Below are 22,109 nucleotides of genomic sequence, written 5' to 3' on the forward strand. Positions count from 1 at the left end.
TGAACAGAAGAGAGTTGAGAAAATGCTTCTGACTCCCTAGGAGCCACTATAACCAGGAAAAAAAAGTAAGAATTCAAGAGAAATAGGACAGTTGTTCCAATAAACAGACATGATCCTTTGCTTAGTTCCTGGGCCTGAAGCAATTATAAGAGCAAGCCAATTAACTAAAGAGGTGCATAAGTCCTGAGAAAAAACAATTCAGAAACAAACTAGAGACCATCTATACTGTTATTATGCACTGTACTTTCCTAAAGATAACGACTGCAAATTCTCAAGTTACTCTACACCGGAGAAGGATGAAGAACCAGGAATTTTGAAAACCATTGTAAACACAGTCTGTGCTGACATTGATTCTGGGAGAACCAAATGAATTATAAAAAAGATGTTTTGCATTTTTTTAAAAAGAAAGAGAAAATATAAGGCACAGACTGGGAGACAATATTTACAAAGCACACTTATTACGGAGGACTTCTATCAGAAAAAGATAACAAACATTAAAGATTCAATAATACAAAATCAAACAACTCAATAAATACTGACCCAAAAAATTGAACAGATGCTGTGCCAGGAAGCTACTGAGAAGATGTTCAACCTCATTCGTCATTAGGGAAACACCAATTAAAGCCACAGTGAAATGCCGCAACATACCTATAAGCATGGCTAAAATTTTTTAAAAATACAGAGAATGCTAAGTGCTAGAGAGAATGAGGAACCACTAGAACTGTCATGCATTCTTGGGGAGAATACAAAATGGTATAGGCACTCTGGGAAACATTTTGTACGTTACTCATAAAGTTAAAAACATGCTTACCATTTGCTCCATCCAACAGGATAACTCCTAGATAACTGCCCAAGAGAAATGAAAACTAATGTTCACAGGCAACCTGTACACAATGTTCATGGCAGCTTTGACTGTACACTGGGGCTGGACAAATACCCAGACATTTCTAAGATTAATGGACACAGGGTCTAAGCTGACATTGATCCTGGAGGCCCAAAGTGTCACGATGGTGTGTGTGTGTGTGTGTGTGTGTTAGAGATGGGCTTATGAGGCGCTGGTAATAAAAAAAAAAAGTTAGGAATAGAGTTTGGTTCACAGTGAGCCGACCAGGTCCTTGGATCAACACAGTGGTAGTTTCTCCAGCCCCCAAGTTGATAATTGCAAGTGATACACTTGGCAGTTGGAGCAGTGAATCCCACAGGGTCATTGGTCTGTGGGGTAAGAGCTATCATGGTGGGGAAGGCCAAGTGAATCCTCCGATACTGGTCCCACCCCAGGCCAAGATAGTAGGTCAAAACCAAAAATTGGGATACCGGTGAGCACAGGGGTGAAGGCGGTTAGCAGATGAGTGACACTATTGGGGACCTATGAAATGCAGGGAAACAGGAGACAGTAGAGCCCCAGGGATGAAGAAAGTGGAGGAGGTGTGAAGAAGTTCTAGGATGCTCCCTGTGGGGGAGAGAGGGGAGGAGAGAGGGAGGGAAGAAATGGAAACGGCCAGAAGGGTGCTCGAGGCTTCCACTGGATGGATGGGTAATGTTTCCTAGGACTGTGGTGGGTACAGAAGATTTTGCTATAGCCTTCGTTGTCCATTTTAGCACGTCGGAAATAGCACACCATGTCTTGAAGAGTCACTGGGAGAAGTGGGAGAGGGCGTTATCCGCACACAGGCAGGGATTGTGGGGGGCACACTGGAGGAGGAGGATCAAAGATTTAGAGTGTACCCAACCTTCCTGCTCCATAACCTTCTCCACCAGACCCAGAAAAATTGGACCTTTGCGTGCCCTCCAGCAAGAGCTGTTCAGACACCCCAGGCCTCTCTTGGAGATCAGCCAGAGTAAGATGCTGGTGGGAGAGGCGACTGGGAAGACAGAGGAGTATGAATGGGAAACAGAGGAAGAAGGTGTGGAAGGAATGAAGGAGGACTGTTGGAGTAGGGGTCGGGTGGCAAGCAAGTGGAAATTCGAACACTCCAGGGCCCTATAGAAACCAAGGGAGGGCCAGGAGTGCTCAGCTCAGGGAAGCTGGAAGCAGGCAGTTCAGGAAAATTTGAGAGACAGCTGGCGCCCTGTCGCACCCGCCCACTGGCAAGCGTTGGCTGTGCATCCTTCCAGACCTTTAAAACATGTCTGCACGTACACCTATATGTATTCTCGGACCTTATATGGGACTGACTAGTTTTAAAAAAAAATTACGAATGTGTATCCAATGCCATTGTTCTGCAACTTGCTGTGTGTTTTTGAAATTTGTGAACAGGGCCTCATGCGTTTTGACTGGGGCGTCTTAATCTACCGGATGCATACACCAGTTGCATTCATCCATTTCCTTCCTGAGGGGAATTTAGAGTGCTCCCAGATTTTCCCATCACCAACACCCTTGAGCATGTGTCCTGATACACTACACGCACCAGCGTGTCTCCAGAAGATGTACCCGGCAGAGGGCCTGCCTGGTCTAGAGGGGATGGGCGCTTTTTCATTTTTAAGGTTTTCTGCTCTAAGCAAGGGATCTGGAGCGGGACTGTCTTGGTTTCAGTCCTGCCGCTGATCGCTACAAGCCGAATGACCTTGGGCCAGTGGCTGAACCTCTCAGTGCCTGTTTCTTCACCTGTAAGAGGGAGGTAGTGGTGGGTACTTCAATCCTAGGATTGTCGTGAGGATGTGTTACTATTTATCTGCAGCGCTTAGAAGAGTGCCAGGCACATAGTGTACGTGTTGTATAAGTTGCTTTTCCTGGATTTTGCCCAATTATCTTTCCAAATGGTTCTTCTGTGCTGCTGCACAGGCCACCATTTCCCCTCACCCCCACCCCCACCCCTTCAGCAGTGTGCCAAGCACGAGCTTGTTCATAACCTCTCCTACCCTTGGCATAGCTAAGCCCTTTGATTGTTGCAGACCTGGTGTGTGAAAATTGACTTATGGTCTTAGTCCGTATCTCTAGGATCTGTGATGGTGAGCATCTTTTGGGGTGTGCACTGGTCATGGGCAGTCCCTCTTCTTTAAATTCACTCAGAGTGGGGGCGGGGCTGAGGGAGGGGAGCAAACCCCAGCCCTTCCGCCAAACAGGCTGGCCAATAAAGTTCCCCGAGCACACAGCCACGGGCAGATTTGATCACGCCTCATGACAGTAGTGGAGTTGCGACAGAGACCCTACAGCCCGTAAATACAATACGACAACTCTTTTGCTCCCCTGGCCCTCTGAGGAAAAAGTACGTAGACCCCACGGTTGACCGCGTGCTCTGGTGTCCATTTGCTTATTGGGTCGTAAGTCTTGTTGTGGAAGAGTGGCTGTTGCTTCACCTCCACCCTGACCTTTCACCTCCATCCTGACCCGCCACCTCACAACCCCTCCGCCCACCCCGACAGGTGCCGTCATCTCCCCGCTTTGTACATGGGACACTCTGGACTACCTTGGCGGTGAGGCCGCGTCATCTCCCCCCTTTTGTACAGAGGCTCGTGCTTTGACTCTAGTTGGAACGTAGGTACCTGGCCAGGGGAGGTCGGACAGGAAGTGACGGAAGGGGAGCCCGAACTACTGCACTCCTCCGCCAGATTGGCTTCCAAGGGCCGCTGAGGCGTTGGGATTCTGGACCAACCAGAGGCCTCCACCCTATTGGCTAGGGCCTCGGGGGGCGGGCCTAGAAGGGAAGCACTGATTGACGGTGGGAAGCGCGCCAATGAGAAGGCCAAGGCGCGGCGTCGAAGGCGCCAGTTAGTCTCGCGCTCTTGGAGGCCAACTCGTGAGCTGCCTGTCGTGAGGTGACAGTGGGCTCCCTCAGAAGGCCTCGGCGGTCCCGCTGCCACCGTGCCCAGGGCGATCGTCTACCCCGTACCTGGGCTGTCGGGACTTGGCGACATGAGCTCCCCCGACGAGGATGAGGGGTCCGTTTGGAGAACAGGGGTCGACGCAGAGGGCGGGGAGCAGGCCGGAGGACTAGGCCATGCTTTGGGGGTGCCGCTGAGCAGCCAGGGCGAGAGCGGGTTCCCAGACCCCGAGGGCTTCGAGGAGGAGCAGGAAGTGATGGAAGCGGGAAGGGGGGTGCTCTGGGGTCGCGAAGGCCGACCTGGCTCTCCGGCCGACGTCGACGGGGACACTCTGGACTACCTTGGCGGTGAGGCCGCGATGGCCATCCTGCAGCAGCTGACCGACCGGGATGACTTGGGTGTCCGCAGAAACCCCTCCCCAGAGAGCTGCGACTCTGAAGTGTCCACCCTTTGGGTGGACTTACAGTCAGGTCCCAGTGGTAGAGGCGCGCAGGCCCATGGTTTGGTGGGATCGCCGCTGCCTTCCGCCCCCTCGTTGCACCTCAGGGGGCCTGAGGGAGGCCGAGCCTGGGGAAACCCGAAAAGAGGTGCTAAGAATAGGTCGGAAGTCACCGTGGGTCGCCAGCGGTCCTCTGCGGAAGGCCTGGTCGGCTCGCCTTCCGACTCCGAGTCATCAGATGAGTTCGGTGAGATGCAGCTGATGAGGGTGAGCATCTGTCGCAAGGGCAGAGGCCAGGCCAAACCCAAGAGCCCACAGGGCACACCCAGACACTCGATTACCCATGTCCGGGAGAAGTTCCTTCGCGTGCCAGGCTCTTTCCTGCACTCCGCTCCCCGACCACTCGCTTCGGTCGGGGAAAGGCAGGCTGTTGGGGAGCTGGACGTGTCCTCTAAGAAACCCCACAGTGTGGTCTGGGGGAAGGCGGGGAGCAGGTCCAGCTACCTGCCGGGAGCTGCTGCTGCTGCAGTCAGCCTGCCCAAGGTCACTCTTGGAAGGAAAGTGGTCGAGAAGAAATTCCTAGGGGGGGCCTCCAAAGTTGCCCTCCTGAGTACCTTTCCTTCCTGGGGGCAGAGTGTCTCAGCAGCTCCCCTGGAACCAGCCACCTTCCCCCCAATCTCTGGTATTCCACTGCTTGGGAGGGGCAAGAGGTACTCCTTGGTCCCTTTGGGAACCAAACGGTCCAAGCACACTGGCGCTGGGCAGAAGTCTGTGGCCAGGAGGAAGAGGGAGTCCCTGCCAGTCATGGTAGAAGATAAGGAACCGAAGAGAGAGCCAGGCCCAAATGTCCCAGTGAGTATGAGGCCATGCTCCTCCCCGCTCCCCACCTAGCCTTTGCCCCAGCCCTGCACTTCTCTATCTGTGCTCCTTCTGTCCCTTTCTCAGGGCTTGTCATTGGGCACCCTGGGTCATTAGGATGCCAGACCTGGGTGGTTTTAGCCAGGGCAAACCCTAAGATAGCACTCCTGTGCATGCCGGGCAACAATCTCCACAACTGGCAAGCTTCCCCACTGGGGTGGAAGGGAGGGCTGGGACAGCTGATTTGGACCGGAAGACCCCTTAGAAGTTTGGGCCCCAAAGCTTCAATGTTTAGAACCATCAGCTCCATGACTCCTACTTGCTAGCTGCTCCCCAAGCCGTCCTTGCAGGGGGCCTGGGCATTCGCAGGGCCCCACTGTTCTCTCTAGCTCGGCCTGGCCTCCTGACCTGGGGCTGACTGAGGGAGAAAGTGCTGATGTGATCAGCCTCGGAACTGCCTTCCCTATTCCCTGCCTCACTCCAGCCCCTAAGCACACGCACACGCACACATCCCGAGTCCGAATAAGTGAGAACTTTTTCTTTTAGCCTCCGACACACAGTCCAGGGCCATCATGTCGAGAATGCAACAGTGGCGACGGCAACAACAGAGCCGCCCGGATGCCAGGACACTCACAGCCCTTGGCTCTGAGCCAGGGAGAAGGCTTGCCCAGAGGGCCCACACCCTCCAGTGAGTCCGGTGGGTTTGCTGGGACTGGAGGGGAGAGGGGATGAGGAGGGAACCTCCGGCTCCGGCTCCGGCTCCGGCTCCGGCTCCGGCTCCAGCTCCGGCTCCGGCTCCGGCTGGGGCTCAGCCTTGCTCCCTGCCTCCCTGCCTCTCTGCCTCCCTGCCTAGCCGCCTACCCAGACAGCTTCTCAAACCACAGGAAAGCGGGTGTTGACAGGGCTGGACTCAAGTCACTTCATCCTCTGCGTGGGGTTTTGTGCGTAGGGGTGATTCGCGGCCGTGCCCCAAACTGCAACTCCAGACAGAGAGTTTCAGCGCAGAACAGGGCCTTTTCTGATAAGTCCTGTTGGGCCCCTGGGCTCGTCCCAGGGGCTGGTTTTGGCTGCAGCTCTGTGAGCGTCCAACCCAGAGCCGCACACAGTGTTGGGGACCACAGTCGTGGGTGGGCTGCCTCTGGGGAACAGGGGAGGCAAGCCCAGAGAGAAGGGTGGAGCTACTGGGCAGAGTAGGGGCAACTTGTTGCCAGCAGAGGGTGGTGCTGCCTCACATTAGACCCCGCTAAGCCCTTTCCACCTCCCTGGGAGCTTTGGAAGCTGGGTTTTGAGTTCTTTCCCTCTCAGGTGACCAGGAACCACTTGGACATCCCCCAACGCGGGGAAGGCAGCAGCAACCACCTGGAGCAGAGGGTTGTCCTCAGGTAATGCTTCCCCCGGCTCCTAGGAATACAGGCCCAAGCTAGACGATGGGATCCGTGTCCAGATTAAACCGATATGTTTCTGTCCCCCCTCCCCACACCACCACCACCACCACCACCACCACCACCACCACCACCACCACCATCATCCCGCACCTCAAGGAGGGAGCGTGCCTCCGTTCTCCACTGAGGAGCCCATGCCAGTGTAGCCCCAGTGGTAGGGAGGGGAGGAGGCCGTTGAGGGGAGAGGAGGCCTGAGTATACTAATCATTTCTCTTTCCCTGGTGTCTGCTGGCCTAGTGCCCAGAGCTGCAGAGACAAATATACAACCTTAGACTGCATCTAGGTAGGAGGAACTTCTGGCTGGGGCTGGGGCTGGGGCTGGGGCTGGGACTGGGGCTGGGGCTGGGGCTGGGGCTGGGGCTGGGGCTGGGGCTGGGAGGGGCAGGGCCGGACTGCAGTGTCTTAGCGTGGGGTGGGGGTGGGCTGCAGGTTCAGACGGCCTCACAGGGCCCAACATTCCTCTGGGGAGGAGAACCTAGCAGGCCTGGCCCTGGAGCCTGCTGTGCATGTACAGCTAAGTGTGTGGACAGAGAGGAGAGTGTGGACGGAACTACAAGCACACTTTGCCAACGAGAACCAGTCCTAGAGATCTTCTCTTAGAACGTTTAGAGATGCCTCATTGAGTTTCCCTTCAACTACTGCTTGCTATGGCTTCTGCGGGTCTCGTTTGTTTGACAAATTCTGAATGGTTCTGATGTGCCCCAAAGCTTGGGCGCTGCTGGCACATTTTGTCCTGTCTGGAAAACATTTCCACACTCAATTCAGGCGGTGGGGTGGGTGAGTGAGTCAGGCCCAGGGCTCCTTGGGTAGGGGCTGGAGGGGGTTTCAGGTTGCAGGGCTAAGCGGTTCCCCACAGGGACAGGGGCCGGGCTTCTCTATTCCTCCATCTGGATGTGCCTGCTTATGCCTCTCTGTGTTTCAGCGGCCATGCAGTCCCTGGCTGACAAGCTCCAGAACCTTTGATGTGAGTGTTACACACACCATAGCCCTTCCCACAGTCGTGGCCGTTTAGGAGGACTATGGGCTGCCTCTGGCTCGAGGCTCCTCCCTGACTCTGCTCTGTTCGACAGGTTGAGCCCAGCATCTTGGTACAAGAGGAGCAGTCTGGGAGCTGCGGCCAAGCTGGTTCCCTCCTGTTCCACCTCAGCCAAGGCTTTCTGTCCCCCTTCTTTTGCCTCCCACCCCATTTCCCAGCAGCTTCAAATTAAAGTCCCTCTCAAATTCTGTGGTCTCACCCTGGCCTGTGTGGCTTAGTTGGTTGAGCGTTATCCCGTGCACCAAAAGGTCGCCGGTTCGACTCCCGGTCAGGGCACATGCCCAGGTTGCGGGCCTGATCCCCAGTAGATGTTTCTCTCTCACATCCATGTTTCTCTCCCTGCCCCAAGCCTCCCCTCCCCTCTCCCCCCCCCAAAAAAAATCAAAGCATGTTTAAAAGAACAAATTCTGTGGTCTTTCTTGGGGGAATGGGTGGAAGAGGGGATTGGGGTGGGGAGGGCCTGGAGCTGCTCCATCTCAGAGCTTTTTCCAATACAGTACTTCTGGCATTCTGTGGTGGGCCTTCTGTCTGCGGAGAGTCTGGGCCAGCCTCTGATAGGAGCCTTTCAGTCAGACCACCAGAATGCCCCGGGTCCAGGCTCTGCATTGGATCAGCCTGGCCACATTAGCATCTCCCCCCTTTCCCCTGCAGGCCCTCTTGGTGTTCTAATCTCCTCCACGTTTGGGGTCTCATGCCATTCATCGCCCATTTCCCCTCCCCTTCAGCAGGAACTTACAACCCCCTTCCAGAGCTCAGTCCCTCTTCCCGACAGTCATTGGGCCTCCCCAGTCTACTCTGCTTTGCTGTCTGAACACCCTTGATCTCCCCCATGGCTTTCCGTCGGTGGCCTTCCCTGCACCTGTACTTCAACAGGAGTTAAAGAGCACAGTTGAGCTCATCTTCCCCCTTCCCAGGCCCAGTTCTCTCCCTGGAGTCCTTCTCTCCCTCTGGTGCCACCACGCACACAGACGACTCACCCAGGAACCTGCGGGTCATCCTCCCCTCTTCTTTAGCTCTCACCTTTGTTTGACACTCCGGCTGCCAATCCTGTCAGTTCCCCCTCCTGGGTTTCAGTAGAGGGGTGGAGGCAGAAGCCAGCCACAGCCCAGGGAGTTGCAGATCACAGGGGAAGGTACGGGAACACGGAGGAAAAGCGTGGGTTAGTCTCCTGCCTGAAGGACAGGGAATGAGTCTGTTGTGCTGGCTGCAGGCCAACCTGGGGAAACTGCCTACCAGAGGGTTCACATCCTTCCTGCCCTAGCCCGCTAATGCCCCTCCTCTAGCCTGTTCATCTCTATACCCTTGATTGGAAAGTGGGCAGCCCGTTTCTAAGGCGAGGGCGGTTGATAAGTCTCAATGTTGTTATGTGGTCCCCTTCAAATACTGTATTCGACCAGCCCGTGACACAGGTTTTCCTGAGTTCTGTGCCCCAGCGCAGTCTCCCAAACTGCCTCGTTAGGCCACGCAAGGTTGAATCTCACTCTGAGGGTTGGGAATGGGTTCCTTCCCTCAGCCAGGACCCAGGGCTGTGCGGGCCTGGGACTCAGTGGGACAGACTTGTGTTTGAGTGAGTCGAGGGTTGGTTCTGCCAGACTCCATTCCCCAGAGACCAGTGTTTGATACACAAACGGGGGGATAATGGTGGATAGAACTTTCAAGGTTGGGGTGTGTGTGTGTGCTTGTGAATAAAATTAATCGGGAATAATGTCCCTTGATGTGGCTCAGGCAGTGAAAGCAGTAGAGACTGTGGTCAAGACCCTTAAGGGACTGCGTGAGCAAAAGCAAGGGTGGGATCTACTTTGTTCAAGGGGCATTGTTAAATTCCTGACACATGGGGTGGGGTGGGGTGGGGTGGGGTGGGAATGAGGCAGAAGTCGCCAAACCCCAAGGCAGGGCATCCAGGTGCCCAAAATGTCGGAGTTGCTGGGGGTGGCTCTGGATCCTACTCTGCGATCCTAGGATGTCTGACAACTGTGGTTGATGGAGTGAAAATCGGGAGGACGGCCACCTCAGCATAGTCTGGACAGGCCTCATCCTAGAGGCAGGGATCTCACATAGGAGACCGCCCCTATGTGAGCCAACCCGGGCATGGGCAGGATCGGTGCAGTGAAGATGGGAAGTAAAGAGTGACGGCGCCTGGGAAACAGGACAGACTCAGTTCCACCCTTCCCCCATAGTCTCACCCTGACTCCATTCCGGGCCCCTGTGGCATGAGCTCAGGTGGACAGACCATCACGCATGGGATGGAACAACCACAGACCTCCAAGCCAGAAGAGAACGTTCGTGGGACTTCATCCTTCCACTGCAAACCCCTCACTTGAGAAGGTGGGCTTGGTTTGCCTAGGCTACGGCTGTGACCCTGACCCAGTGGTTATTTCTTATTTCTTGGCGGGGTGACACGCTGTCTGAGTGACAAAGTTTGGAAGAGACTTTCTAGCTGGGCTTTCTGCCCATGGAGACAGGGGGGCAGGTTGTGATGGGGGCAAGTCCAGCACCCACACTGCCCCCGGAGCCCTGGGTCCCTCGTCGCCAGGGAGAGAATGGGGAGAAGTGCGTCAAAGGGGTCGTGGGAGGCAGGAACACAACCTGTGGTGGCTAGTTTTGCCAGCTTCCCTTGCCTCCTCTGAGCACACGATCTCCCTCTTTCATATTCAGGCCCACTGTGGCACAATGATGCTGCTGTAAACTTGCACATCACAGGCCATGGCTGAGCACCTTCCATTTCCAGGGGAAAATAGGCGGCAGATACTGAGGCATAGATTAAAGAAAAACAATGAGGTTGGGCCACAGCCCTAATTCAGTGTGTCCTTTGTGCCTTTTCCCTCAAACCTCCTCTCCAGGCTGGGAGGCAGTGGTGGCTGCCTGGAGAGCCCTAGTTCCCAGCCTGCCACCTTCTGCTATCTGCCTAGTTCCTGGGCAGACCCTCCCTTCCCCACCTTCACCCTCACCACCAGCACCATCAGCGCCACCACGACCAGCCAACTGCTCTTTCCGGACTCTCTGGGAAGATTGGCTCACTCAGGGAATGTAGTTGGAGCTGAGTGCTGGATATGGGTGTAATGGTGCCCAAAGATGTCCATGTCCTAATTCCTGGAATCGGCTAATATGCCACCTTGCATGACAATGCAGAGGGATGGTTAAGGTTACAGATGCAATAACGGTTGCTATTCAGCTCACTGAGGTGGACAGACTCTCCCCTTTGTTTGCCAGGTCTGGCCGGGAAGTTTTCTGCCAGGGGGACAGACTCCTGTCATTGATCAATGCTCAACCACTGATCCACAGCAGCTGGACTTGATCATGGTTTTGATCCTTTTATTGTGTTGTTGAGTTTCGTTTCCTAATATTTTGGTGAGAGTTTTTGCTCCATATTTATTGGAGATATTGGTCTGCGGTTTTGTTTTTTTGTTTGTTTTGTTTTGTTTTTTTGGTAGTGTCCTTATCTGGAGTAGTTATCAGGGTAATTCTGGCCTTGTGAAATTAGTTTGGAGATAGTCCCTTCTCTTTAATGTTTTGGAAGAGTTTGATAAGAATTAGCGTTAATTGTTTTTTTAGGGTTTGGTAAAATTCACCAGTGATGCTGTTTTGGGGATTTTCTTTGTTGGGAGGTGTTTTTTGTTGTGTTTTTGTTTTGTTTTGTTTTTATTGATTCAATCTCTTTAGTCATTATTTGTCTGTCTGTTGTTCATATTTTCTATTTCTTCCTGATTCAATCTTGGTAAGCTATGTTTTTCTAGGAATTTCTCCATTTCTAAGTTATCCAATTTGATGGTGCATGACTGCTCATAGTAATCTCTTACAACCTTTTTTTCCCCCTGTGGTGTCAGTTGTAGTGTCTCCTCCTGTGTTTCCAGTTTTACTAATTTGTGTCCTGTCTTTTTTTTTTTCTGAGTTAGTCTAGCTAAATGTCAATTTTGTTTATCATTTCTAAAAAACAGCTCTTAGGTTTGTTGATCTTTTCTGTTGCTTTTCTGTTCTCCATTTCATTTTTTCCTGCTCTGATCTTTGCTATTTCCTTCCATCTGTTATTTTTCTTCTGTGTCCTGAGAGTGTGAATGACCTGTGATTTTCCTTTCTCAAACTGTCCTTGACAGGATTTAGTACGAAGATTATCTTCCTCACAAAATGAATTAAGGAGTGTCCCTCCTTTTTCACTTTTTCCAAGAGTCTGTGTCAAATTGAAAATATTTATGCCTAAGACGTTTGTCAGAATTCAGTGGGGAAGCCTGGAGTTTTTTGTGAAAAGCATTTTGACTATTGCCGTATTTGTTGATGGTTATGGAATGATGTAGCCTGGCTATTCCTTCCTGAGTCAGTTTCGGCAGGTTACGTTTCTCTGGACATTGGTCACCTTTTTCTAAGTTTCAAATTGGAATAAAATCATCCATAATATCCTCTTCTTCCCAAACTTTACTTTTGTCTTACAGGTAGGTGCAAGAGAATTGCAAGGAACACCCATATATACTTCTGGACACATCTCTCTCTCTCTCTCTCTCTCTCTCTCTCTCTCTCTCTCTCTCCCTTTATCTTCGTGTGTGTGTGTGTGTGTGTGTGTGTGTGTGTGTGTGTACTTTTACTTGTTTTGTAGATTTATTTGAGTTACTTGTCCTGAAATACTTTAACTTCTATCTGTTAAGAATAAGTGGTCGGCTATAAAATCTTAATGCAAATTTCACACTCAGAAAATTTAACGTTGAGATAATACAATTATGATCCTCACTCAAAATTACCAATTATCCCAATATCACTTTCAAAATCTATTTATTAAAAAAAAAAAAAAAAAAGCTTATTTCCATCAAAGACCATGCATCGCATTTAGTTGTTATGTCTCTTTTGTGTCCCTGACGCTAGAACAATTTCCCAGTTTTTTTGGTCTTGCATGGCATTGACATTTTTGAAGGTACAGGCCTGTTGTTGTTCAGAAAGTTTTGATTGGAGTTTCATTTTCTGATTGCTTCCTCCTGCTTTTCTCCTATGTTTTTCTCTAAGAGTTTTACATCTTCAGTTCTTACATTAGTCTTTATTCATTTCAAGTTAATATTTGTGGGTGGTGTAAGATAGGGTTCCAATTTAATTCTCTGCATATGTTTATTCAATTTTCCCAACAACATTATTGAAGAGACTATCTTTTCCCCATTGATTATACTCGGTTTCCTTGTCAAATATTTTTTGACTGTATATTTATTCCTGAGTTCTTGATTCTCTTCCATTGGTCTATGTGTCTATTTTTATGACAGTACCATGTCCCCCCCTGTTTTAAAAATTTATCTTTATTGTTGACAGTATTACAGGTGTCCCATTTTCCCCCCAATTGACCCCTTCCACCTCACTCCCACCCCCTCCCTAGGCCTTCACCCAGTTATTGACTGTGTCCATGGGTTATGCATATATGCATCTAACGTCTTTGGTTAATCTCTTCCCACCCTCCACCCCCTTCCCTCTTTCCTCTGAAATACGATCTTCTGTTGCATGCGTCAATGTCTCTGGATCTATTTAGTTTGTCAGATTCTTTTGTTCATTAGCTTCTTCTTAAAGAAGACACTTCACTTTTCCTGTAGTGCTGGTCTGGTGGTGATGAACTCCTTTAGCTTTTTATTATCTGTGAAGCTCTTTATCTGAACTTCAATTCTAAATGATAGCTTTGCTGGGTAGAACAATCTTGGTTGTAGTTCCATGTTTTTCATCACTTTGAATATTTCTTGCCACTTCCTTCTGACCTGCAAGGTTTCTTTTGAGAAATCAGCTGACAGTCGTATGGGTGCTCCCTTGTAGGTAACTAACTGCTTGTCCCTTGCTGCTTTTAAGATTCTCTCTTTGTCTTTAACCTTTGGCATTTTAATTATGATGTGTCTTGCTGTAAGCCTCTTTGGGTTCCTCTTGTTTGGGACCCTCTGTGCTTCCTGGACTTGTAAGTCTATTTCTTTCTTCAGGTAGGGGAAGTTTTCTGTAATTATTCTTTCAAATAGGTTTTCAATTTTTTGCTCTCTTTCTTCCCCTTCTGGTATCCCAATAATACAAATGTTGGGCCTCTTGAAGTTGTCCCAGAGGGTCCTTATACTATCTTCATATTTCTGGATTCTTTTTTCTTTTTGCTCTTCTAGTTGGGTGCTTTTGTTTTCTCATGTTCCAAATTGTTGATTTGATTCTCAGCATCTTCTACCCTACTGTTGATTCCCTGTAAATTATTCTTCATTTCAGTTGGTGTAGCCTTCATTTCAAATTGGTACTTTATTTTGTTATCGATTTTCTCAGTTATTTCCCTAATACTATGTTTGAACATCCGTATAAACAAAATTCTGAACTCTGTATCTGTTAGCTTGCTGGGATCTATTTTATTTAATTCCTCTTCTAGAGATTTCTTCTGTTCTTTCCTTTGTGACATGTTTCTTTGCCTCCACATTTTGGCCGCTTTCAGGTGTTTGTTTCTATGTATTGAGTAGAGCTGCTATGTCTCCTGGAATTAGTAGATGGCTTTGTGTAGGTGTCCTATAGGGTCCGGTGGCTCAGCTTCCCCAGTCAGCTGAGCTGGGCCTTCTAGGTGCTCCCCTGTGTGAGCTGTGTGCACTGTCCTGTTGCAGTTGAGCTTTGGTTGCTGTTGGCCTCACTGGGAGGAATTGACCCCCAGGCCAATCAGCTGTGAAGACCAGCTGCAACTACAGCCAAAGTGTTGCTGTGCTGGAGACACTTCTATGGAGCAGGATTTACTTCAGTGGAGCTTTGGTATTCACCAAGTGCACCCCTTGAGTGTGTCACTCTTGGATGTGGAAGGGTTGTAATCCAGCATGGTTGAGTCTGACCACTTGGTGCACTGTCTCTAGGGCCTCCCAGGAGGTGCAAAGTCAGCCCCTGCCAGTGCCTTGTCCAGGGCCACCCAGCATGAGCTGCGTAGCAAACCGTAGTTGGCTACTACTTGTGCTGGGCTTGGAGGTGTCCAAGAGAGGCCAAGCCATGAACCAATGCAGGCTGCCACTAGTGTCAGGCCTGGGGCCACTTATCAAACCATATGGGGCATGCTGCTGTTTATTTGAGAGATTTTAGGAAAGTCCTAAGCATGAGGCTAGAGAGGCTTAAATGAGCTTGTAGGTAAGGAGGGGTGGGGCCTATGGGAATCACCGAGGCAGAGCCAATGGTGTGAGTAAGGTGCTGGAGATTCAAATATGGAGCCTGCCTGTGGGCTGTGTGAGGGGAGGGGTCTCCAAAGTTGCAATGGCCTCTGCCAGGTCTTCTGCCTGGGGGAAAGCTGCCCCTCCAGCTCTCGCCTAGACTTCAGGCAAATTAGTTCCTCCCTAAATGTCCCAGGTTCTTTTCAAGCTGCTGCCTGGCACTGGGTCTCAGAGGGAGCTCTTCTGAATGAGTCCGTGTGCTGGCCCTTTAAGAGGAAAGCCTCTAGCTCCCGCAGTCTCCGTGACCTTCAGCCACAGTCCCTGCTGGTTTTCACAGCCTGAAGTTGTGGAGACTTCTCTTCTGGGTCCTGGGACCCTGGTCTTGGGGTCTGATATGGGGCTGGGACCCCTCACTCCTCAGGAAAACCTCCTCCACCGAGATATCCCTCCCAGGTTTAAACCACAGCACTGGGTGTGGGCCCACAGCCGAGTCTCCAAGATTCAGCCCCGATCTGCCCACGTCTCTGCCCGTCCTACTGGTCTCAGTGCTTCTTCACTTCCCTGATCGTAGGGGTTCTGTTCAGCCAGATTTCAGGAGGTTCTGAGCGACAGTGATTCTGTATTTTAGTTGTAATTTTGATGTGGTTGTGGGAAGCAGAGGGCACAGCTGTTACCTACGCCGCCATCTTGTTTCTCCTCCAGTACCATGCCCTTTTGATTAGTATAGCTTTATAGTAAAGTTTGAGATCAGTAACTATGAGGCCTCCAGTTTTCTCTTCTTTCTCAGTATTGCTTTGGGTATTTGGAGTCTTTAGTGGCTCCATACAAATTTTAGGATTGTTTTTTCTATTTCTGTCAAAAATACCATTTGAATTTTGATAGAGATTGCATTGAATCTATAGATGGCTTGACTAATATGGACACTTAGCAGTATTGATTTTATATCCTGCAACCTTACTATATTTGTTGATTAAGGCTAACAGTTTTTTGTTAGTGTCTTTAAATGTTTCTGTATATAAGATTATATCAGTTGCATCAAAGACAGTTTTATCTCTTTCTTTCTTATTTGACTTTCATTTCTTTTTCCTGCCTGATTGCTCTGGATAAGACCTGCAGTACTATGTGGAAGAAGAGTGGTTAGAGTGGGCACCTTTGTTTTGTTCCTGATCTTAGATGAGAAGCTTTTAACCTTTCACTGTGGAGTTTGATGGTGCTCATGTGTTTGTCATATATGGTCTTTATCATGCTGTGGTAGTATGTTCCTTCTGTACCCAATTCTTCCTGAAGCATTTTTATCCTGAAGGATGTTGTATTTTGTGAAATACTTTTTTTGAATCTATTGAGATGATCATATAATTCTTATCTTCCATTTTGTTAACGTGGTGTATCACATATGTTGAACCATCCTTGCATTCCAAGGATGAATCCCACTTGATCATTCAGACTGCACCATCTCAGGCAAAGAGCAATAAAGGTTGGTACAAAAAAATGGCCAAGGTTAAAGACGAAGAGAGAATCTTAAATTCAGTAAGAGAGAGACAGTTAGTTACCTACAAGGGAGTTCTCACAAGGCTGTCAGGTGATTTCTCAACAGAAACACTTCAGGTCAGATGGGAATGGCATGAAGTATTCAAAGTAGTGAAAACCAAGGATCTGAAATTAAGACTACTCTATCCAGCAAGGCTATCATTTCAAAATGAAGGTGAAATAGAGATTTTTCCCAGGTAAAAAAAAGCTAAAGGAGTTTATTACCACCAAACCAGCAATGCAAATCATGTTAAAAGGACTGCTATAATAATAATAAGAAATAGATAGAGGAAAGTAGGCATAAAGAATTAAAATGGCATTAAATAAGTACCTATCAATAATAATCTTAAATGTAAATGGATTAAATCTTCCAATCAAAAGATATAGTGTAGCCCTGGCCAGGTAGGTGGCTCAGCTGGTTGGAACATCTTCCCATACAGTAAGGGGGTTGCAGGTTAGATTCCCAGTGAGGGCACATACTTAAGCTGTGGGTTTGATTCCCAGTCTGGGTGTGTACAAGAGACAACTGATTAAGGTTTCTCTCTCACTTAAATTTTTCTCTCTCTTTCTCTCTCTCTCCATTCTTTGCTCTCTAAAAATCATAAGGAAAAAAATATGTCTTCAGGTGAGGATTAAAAATATGTATATACGGTAGCTGAATGGATAAGAAAACATGACCTATATATATGCTATCTACAAGAGACCCACCTCAGAACAAAAAATTCACACAGGATGAAAATGAAGGGATTGAAAAATTTTTTCCATGCAAATGGAATAAAAAAATTTTTTTTTAAAGCTGGGGTGGCAATGCATATATCTGACAAAATAAACTTCAAAACAAAGGCCATAAAAGAGACGAAGAAGGTCCTCACATAATACTAAAGGGGTCGATCCAACAAGAGGGTATAATTCCGGTAAACATATGCACCCAACATAGGAGCACCTAAATATATTTTTTAAATCTTGGTGGATTTTTAAGGGAGAGATTAACAGCCATACAGTCATAGCAGGTGACTTTAACACCCCACTGACATCACTGGATAGGTCTTGCAGACAAAAAAATAAGCAAGGAAACAGCCACCTTAAATGACACACTAAATCAGATGGATTTAATTAATATTTACAGAACATTTCATACCAAAGCTGCAAATATATATTCTTCTCAAGTGCACATGGAACATTCTCAAAGATAGACCAACATTAAGACACAAAGTAAGTCTTAACAAATTCAAGAGGATTGAAACCATATCAAGCATCTTCTGGGATCACGATGGCATGAAAGTAGAAATCAGCTATAATTAAAAAAAACCTCAAACACATGGAGACTAAATAGCATGTAATTAAACAATGAATAGGTTACCAATGAGACGAAGGAATAAATATAAAACTTCCTGTAACCAAATGAAAATGAACACACAACAACCAAAAATCTGTGGGACACAGTGAAAGCAGTCCTAAGAGGAAAGTTCATAGTATTACAAGCTTACCTCAAGAAGCAAGAAAAATCTCAAATAAATAATCTAATACAACAATTAAAATAATTGGAAAAAGAACAATGAGCAAAGCCCAGATGACATAATCTGGTATATAGAACACCCTGAAAACTCCACCAAAAAACTACTAGATTTAATAAATGGATTTGGCAATGTAACAGGATACAAAATTAACACCCAGAAATCAATGCCATTTTTATACACCAATAATGAACTCTCAGAAAGGGAACTAAAAACCAATCCCATTTACCACTGCAAAAAAAAAAAAAAAAAAATTAAGATACTTGGGAATAAACTTAACCAAGGAGGTAAAAGACCTATACTCAGAAAACTACTGGATTTTGAAAACAGAGATTCTAAAGAAGTAAAAGAATATGCCATGTTCATGGGCTGGTAGAATTAACATCATTAAAATGTCCATACTACCAAAAGCAATATATAGATTCAATGCAATCACTATTAAAATACCAATGGCATATTTCACAGATCTATAGCAAATATTCCAAAAATATATATGGAACCAAAAAAGACCTGGCATAGTCCCAGCAACCTTGAGAAAGAAAAACAAATTTGGAGGGATCACAATACCGGATATCAAGTTATACTACAAAACCACTGTATCAGAACAGCCTGGTACTGGCACAAGAAGAGGCATATAAATGAATGGAACAGAACAGAGAACCCAGAAATCAACCCAAGCCACTATTCTCAATTAATATTTGACAAAAGAAGCAAGAGTATGGAGTACAGGCAATCTTTTCAATAAATGGTATTGGGAAAATTGGACAGATACATGCAAAAAGATGAAACTAGACCACCAACTTACACCATACACAAGAATAACCTCAAAATGGATAAAATATTTAAATGTTAGTAGTGAAATCATAAAAATCCTAGAAGAAAACATAGGCGGCAAAATCTCAGACATCTCACATAGCAGAATTTTCACTGATACATCACTTAGGACTAGAGAAACAAAGGAAAAATAAACAAATGAGACTATATCAAACTAAAAAGCTTCTGCACAGCAAAAGAAATCAGCATCAAAATGAAAATGGAACCCACTGTATGGGAGAACATATTCTCCAATGATACATCTGATAAGGGGTTAATTTCCCAAATATATAAAGAACTTGTACAACTCAACATCAGGAAGACAAACAATCCAATTTAAAAATGAGCAAAGGACCTAAAAAGACACTTCTCCAAAGAGAACATACAGACGGTCAAGAGACATATGAAAAAATGCTCAGCGTCACCAATCATCAGAGAGATGCAAATTAAAACGACAGTGAGGTATCACTTCACACCTGCCAGAATGGCTACCATCAATAAATCAACAAACAACAAATGCTGGTAAGGGTGTGGAGAAAAGGGAACCTTAGTGCACTGCTGGTGGGAATGCAGTCACTGTGGAATACAGTATGGAGTTTCCTCAAAAAATTAAAAATGGAACTGCCATTTCACCTAGCAATCCCACTTCTGGGAATATATCCTAAGAATCCCCAAACACCAATTAGAAAAGATATACGTACCCCTCTGTTTATAACAGCATTAATTACAATAGCTAAGTTCTGGAAACAGCCCAATTGCCCATCAGTAGATGAGTAAGAAAAAAAGCTGTGGGACATTTACACAATGGAATAGTATGCAGCTGTAAAAATAGAAGGAACTCTTACCCTTTGGGACAGCATGGATGGGCCTGGAGATTATTATGCTAAGTGAAATAATCCAGTGAGAGAAAGACAAATATCACATGATCTCTCTTATATGTGGAATCTAATGAACAAAATAAATTGATGAACAAAATAGGACCAGAGGCATGGATACATGGAACAGACTGACAGATCTCAGGGTGGAGATTGGAAGAGATTAACCAACGAGCATATATGCATAACCCATGGACACAGACAATAATGTGATAAAAACCTGGGGTGGGGCAGGGTCTGGGTGGAGGAAGGCAAAAGGGGAAAAAATGGGTGACATCTGTAATAGTGTCAACAACAACAACAACAAAAGATGTGATTTTCTTGTTTAAGAAAACTGAATAGTTCTTGCACAAAAAGGAATCCATGAACAAACAAAGAGACAACCTACTGAATGGGAGAAGATATTCACCAATGATACATCCAAAAAGGTGTTAATAGCCAATATATATAAAGAAGTCCTACAACTTAACACCAACAAGATGAGCAATCTGAGTAAAAAATGGGCAGAGGCCTGAATAGAGACTTCTACAAAGAGGACATACAGATGGCGAATAGACATATGAAAAGATGTTCAAGGTCACTTATCATCAGAGAAACGCCAATTCAAACTACATTGAGATATCACTTCACACTTCTCAGCATGGCTACCATCAATAGATCAACAAACAACAAGTGTTGGTGAGGATGTGAAGAAAAAAGAACACTTGTTACTATTGGAGGTATTGCAAATTAGTGCAGCCACTATGGAAAACAGTATGGAGATTCCTCAAAAATTTAAAAATAGATCTATCATATGACCAGCAATCCCCCTTCTGGGTATTTATATGAAGAAATCCAAAACACTAATTTGAAAAGATATATTTATCCCTATGTTCACTGCAGCAATGTTTACAATAGCCAAGATATGGAAGCAATCCTAAGTGTCCATTGATGGATGATTGGATAGAGAAGAGGTGGTACACTGGCTGTAAAAAAGAATGAAATCTTAACCATTTGCAACATCATGGATGGACCTAGAGGATATTATGCTAAGTAAAATGAGTCAGACAAAGATAGACAAATACAAATATATGATTTCACTTATATGTGTAATCTAAAAAACAAAATAAATGATCAAACAAAACAGAAACAAACTCATAAATACAGAGAACAAACAGATGGTAGCCAGATGGGAGGGATGTAGGATGGTTAAGAAAGGTGAAGGGATTAAGAAGTACAAATTGGCAGTTACAAAATAGTCACAGGGATGTAAAGTACAGCACAGGGAATATAATCGATACTATTATAAAATTATGGTTGGTGCCAGGTGGGTACTAGACTTATTAAGAGGATCACTCATAAGTTATATAAATGTCTAACCACTATGCTCTACACCTGAAACTAATATAATATTGAATGTCAACCCTAATGGAAAAAAATAAACATCAAAAAATACTAAACATTTCCAACGTTTTTTAAAAAGAAATAAGGGCTGATAACTTCCCAATGTGGGGAGACATTTGGACATTCAAGTTCATGAAACTAATAGATAACCCAAAAATTTCAATCTTCTCTAATACACATTTTAATAAAACTGTCTAAAATTAAAAAAACAAAGTGAAAATTTAAAACCCAGCAAGAAAAAATCTGTCATACAATTGAACTCAATCACATGTAAAAACTATCCTTTTACTCCTTTTATGCTTTCGATGTCACCATTTACATATTTTAAATTGTGTATCCATTAACAAATTGTTGACGCTATAGCAATTTTAATACTTTTATACTTTAACCTTTATACTAGAGTTAAGTAGTTACATAACCATATTACACTATTACTTTATTCTGAATCTATGTTTTCCTTTGCCATTGTGTTGTGTATTTTCCTATGTATTCATGATACTAACAAGCATCCTTTTGTTTCAGTTTGAAAAACTTTCAGCAGCAGTTCTTGTAAGGCATTTTTAGTGGTGATGAATTCCCTCAGCTTTTGTTTAGTAGAGAAAGTATTTCACCTTCATTTCTGAAGGATAACTTTTCTGGGAAAAGTGTTTTTGGCTGGCAGTTTCTTTCAGCACTTTGAATATATCATCTCATTCTTCCAAGGCCTTCAATATCTCTGCCGAGAAATCCACTGGTGATTTTATGGGGATACCCTTGTGTGACAAATTTTTTTTTTTAATTTCAAAAGACAACTTTATCCAGATAAGAACCTCTCAAACAACACAGAGAAAAGTTAGGCAGCAATTATTAAAATACAGTTTTCCTGTTAATATTAGAACAACAGGTGCAGGGGAAATGACAGCACAAGGCCTGAGCCTGCCTCCCCTCACTTCCTCCTCTCCCTAATCCACTCCCCACAGTTCCTCCCCATCATCCTCCAAAGCAGTACAGTCAGACATGACCCAACTTTCTTAAATGGGGCCACAGCCATCTCAAGAGCCAGTGAGAAGGCTGGATCTATGCCTTCCTGGGGCACATATGACAGTAGGAAAATCACACCAGCAGGCTACTTTAGGGGGACCCAAATCCTTTCGCTAACATAGTGCCCAGATAAAAATGCAGCCCCCAAGTAAACCTGCTCTGGGTGCGGTCCTCAGAAGCCATGCAGATTCCACCTTCTTGCCTAAGCAAGAGAAATCATGGGTGCTGGCACTTACTGCTGGGGTGGTGGGGTAGGGTAAGAACCAGCATGCTTGGGGAAGGACCCGAGAGGATGAGACCACACTGACTGACCCCACCTCTGAAGGAGCTTTCATGGGAA

The 22,109-nt window shown here is 46.5% G+C and overlaps 1 protein-coding gene and 1 long non-coding RNA gene across 2 annotated transcripts; both read left to right on the forward strand.

Moving 5' to 3' along the window:
• The first annotated feature begins 3,853 nt into the window (after positions 1-3,853).
• Positions 3,854-5,092, forward strand: LOC148090503 (uncharacterized protein CXorf49 homolog). Its single transcript, XM_087813369.1, has one exon. The coding sequence runs from the start codon at positions 3,854-3,856 to the stop codon at positions 5,090-5,092; it is 1,239 nt and encodes a 412-aa protein (XP_087669495.1).
• A 1,661-nt stretch (positions 5,093-6,753) lies between these two features.
• LOC148090504 (uncharacterized) lies at positions 6,754-7,875 on the forward strand. Its single transcript, XR_015716440.1, has 3 exons — positions 6,754-6,784; positions 7,424-7,465; positions 7,572-7,875. It is a non-coding gene; the product is annotated as an uncharacterized LOC148090504 (long non-coding RNA).
• The last annotated feature ends 14,234 nt before the right edge of the window (positions 7,876-22,109 follow it).

Source organism: Miniopterus natalensis, chromosome X (assembly GCF_054644295.1).
Source record: "Miniopterus natalensis isolate mMinNat1 chromosome X, mMinNat1.hap1, whole genome shotgun sequence".
NCBI classification, from domain to species: Eukaryota; Metazoa; Chordata; class Mammalia; order Chiroptera; family Miniopteridae; genus Miniopterus; species Miniopterus natalensis.

What these genes read in the sequence shown, in the direction of transcription:
- LOC148090503 (XM_087813369.1), top strand. Translation starts at nt 3,854, where the DNA reads ATGAGCTCCCCCGACGAGGATGAGGGGTCCGTTTGGAGAACAGGGGTC.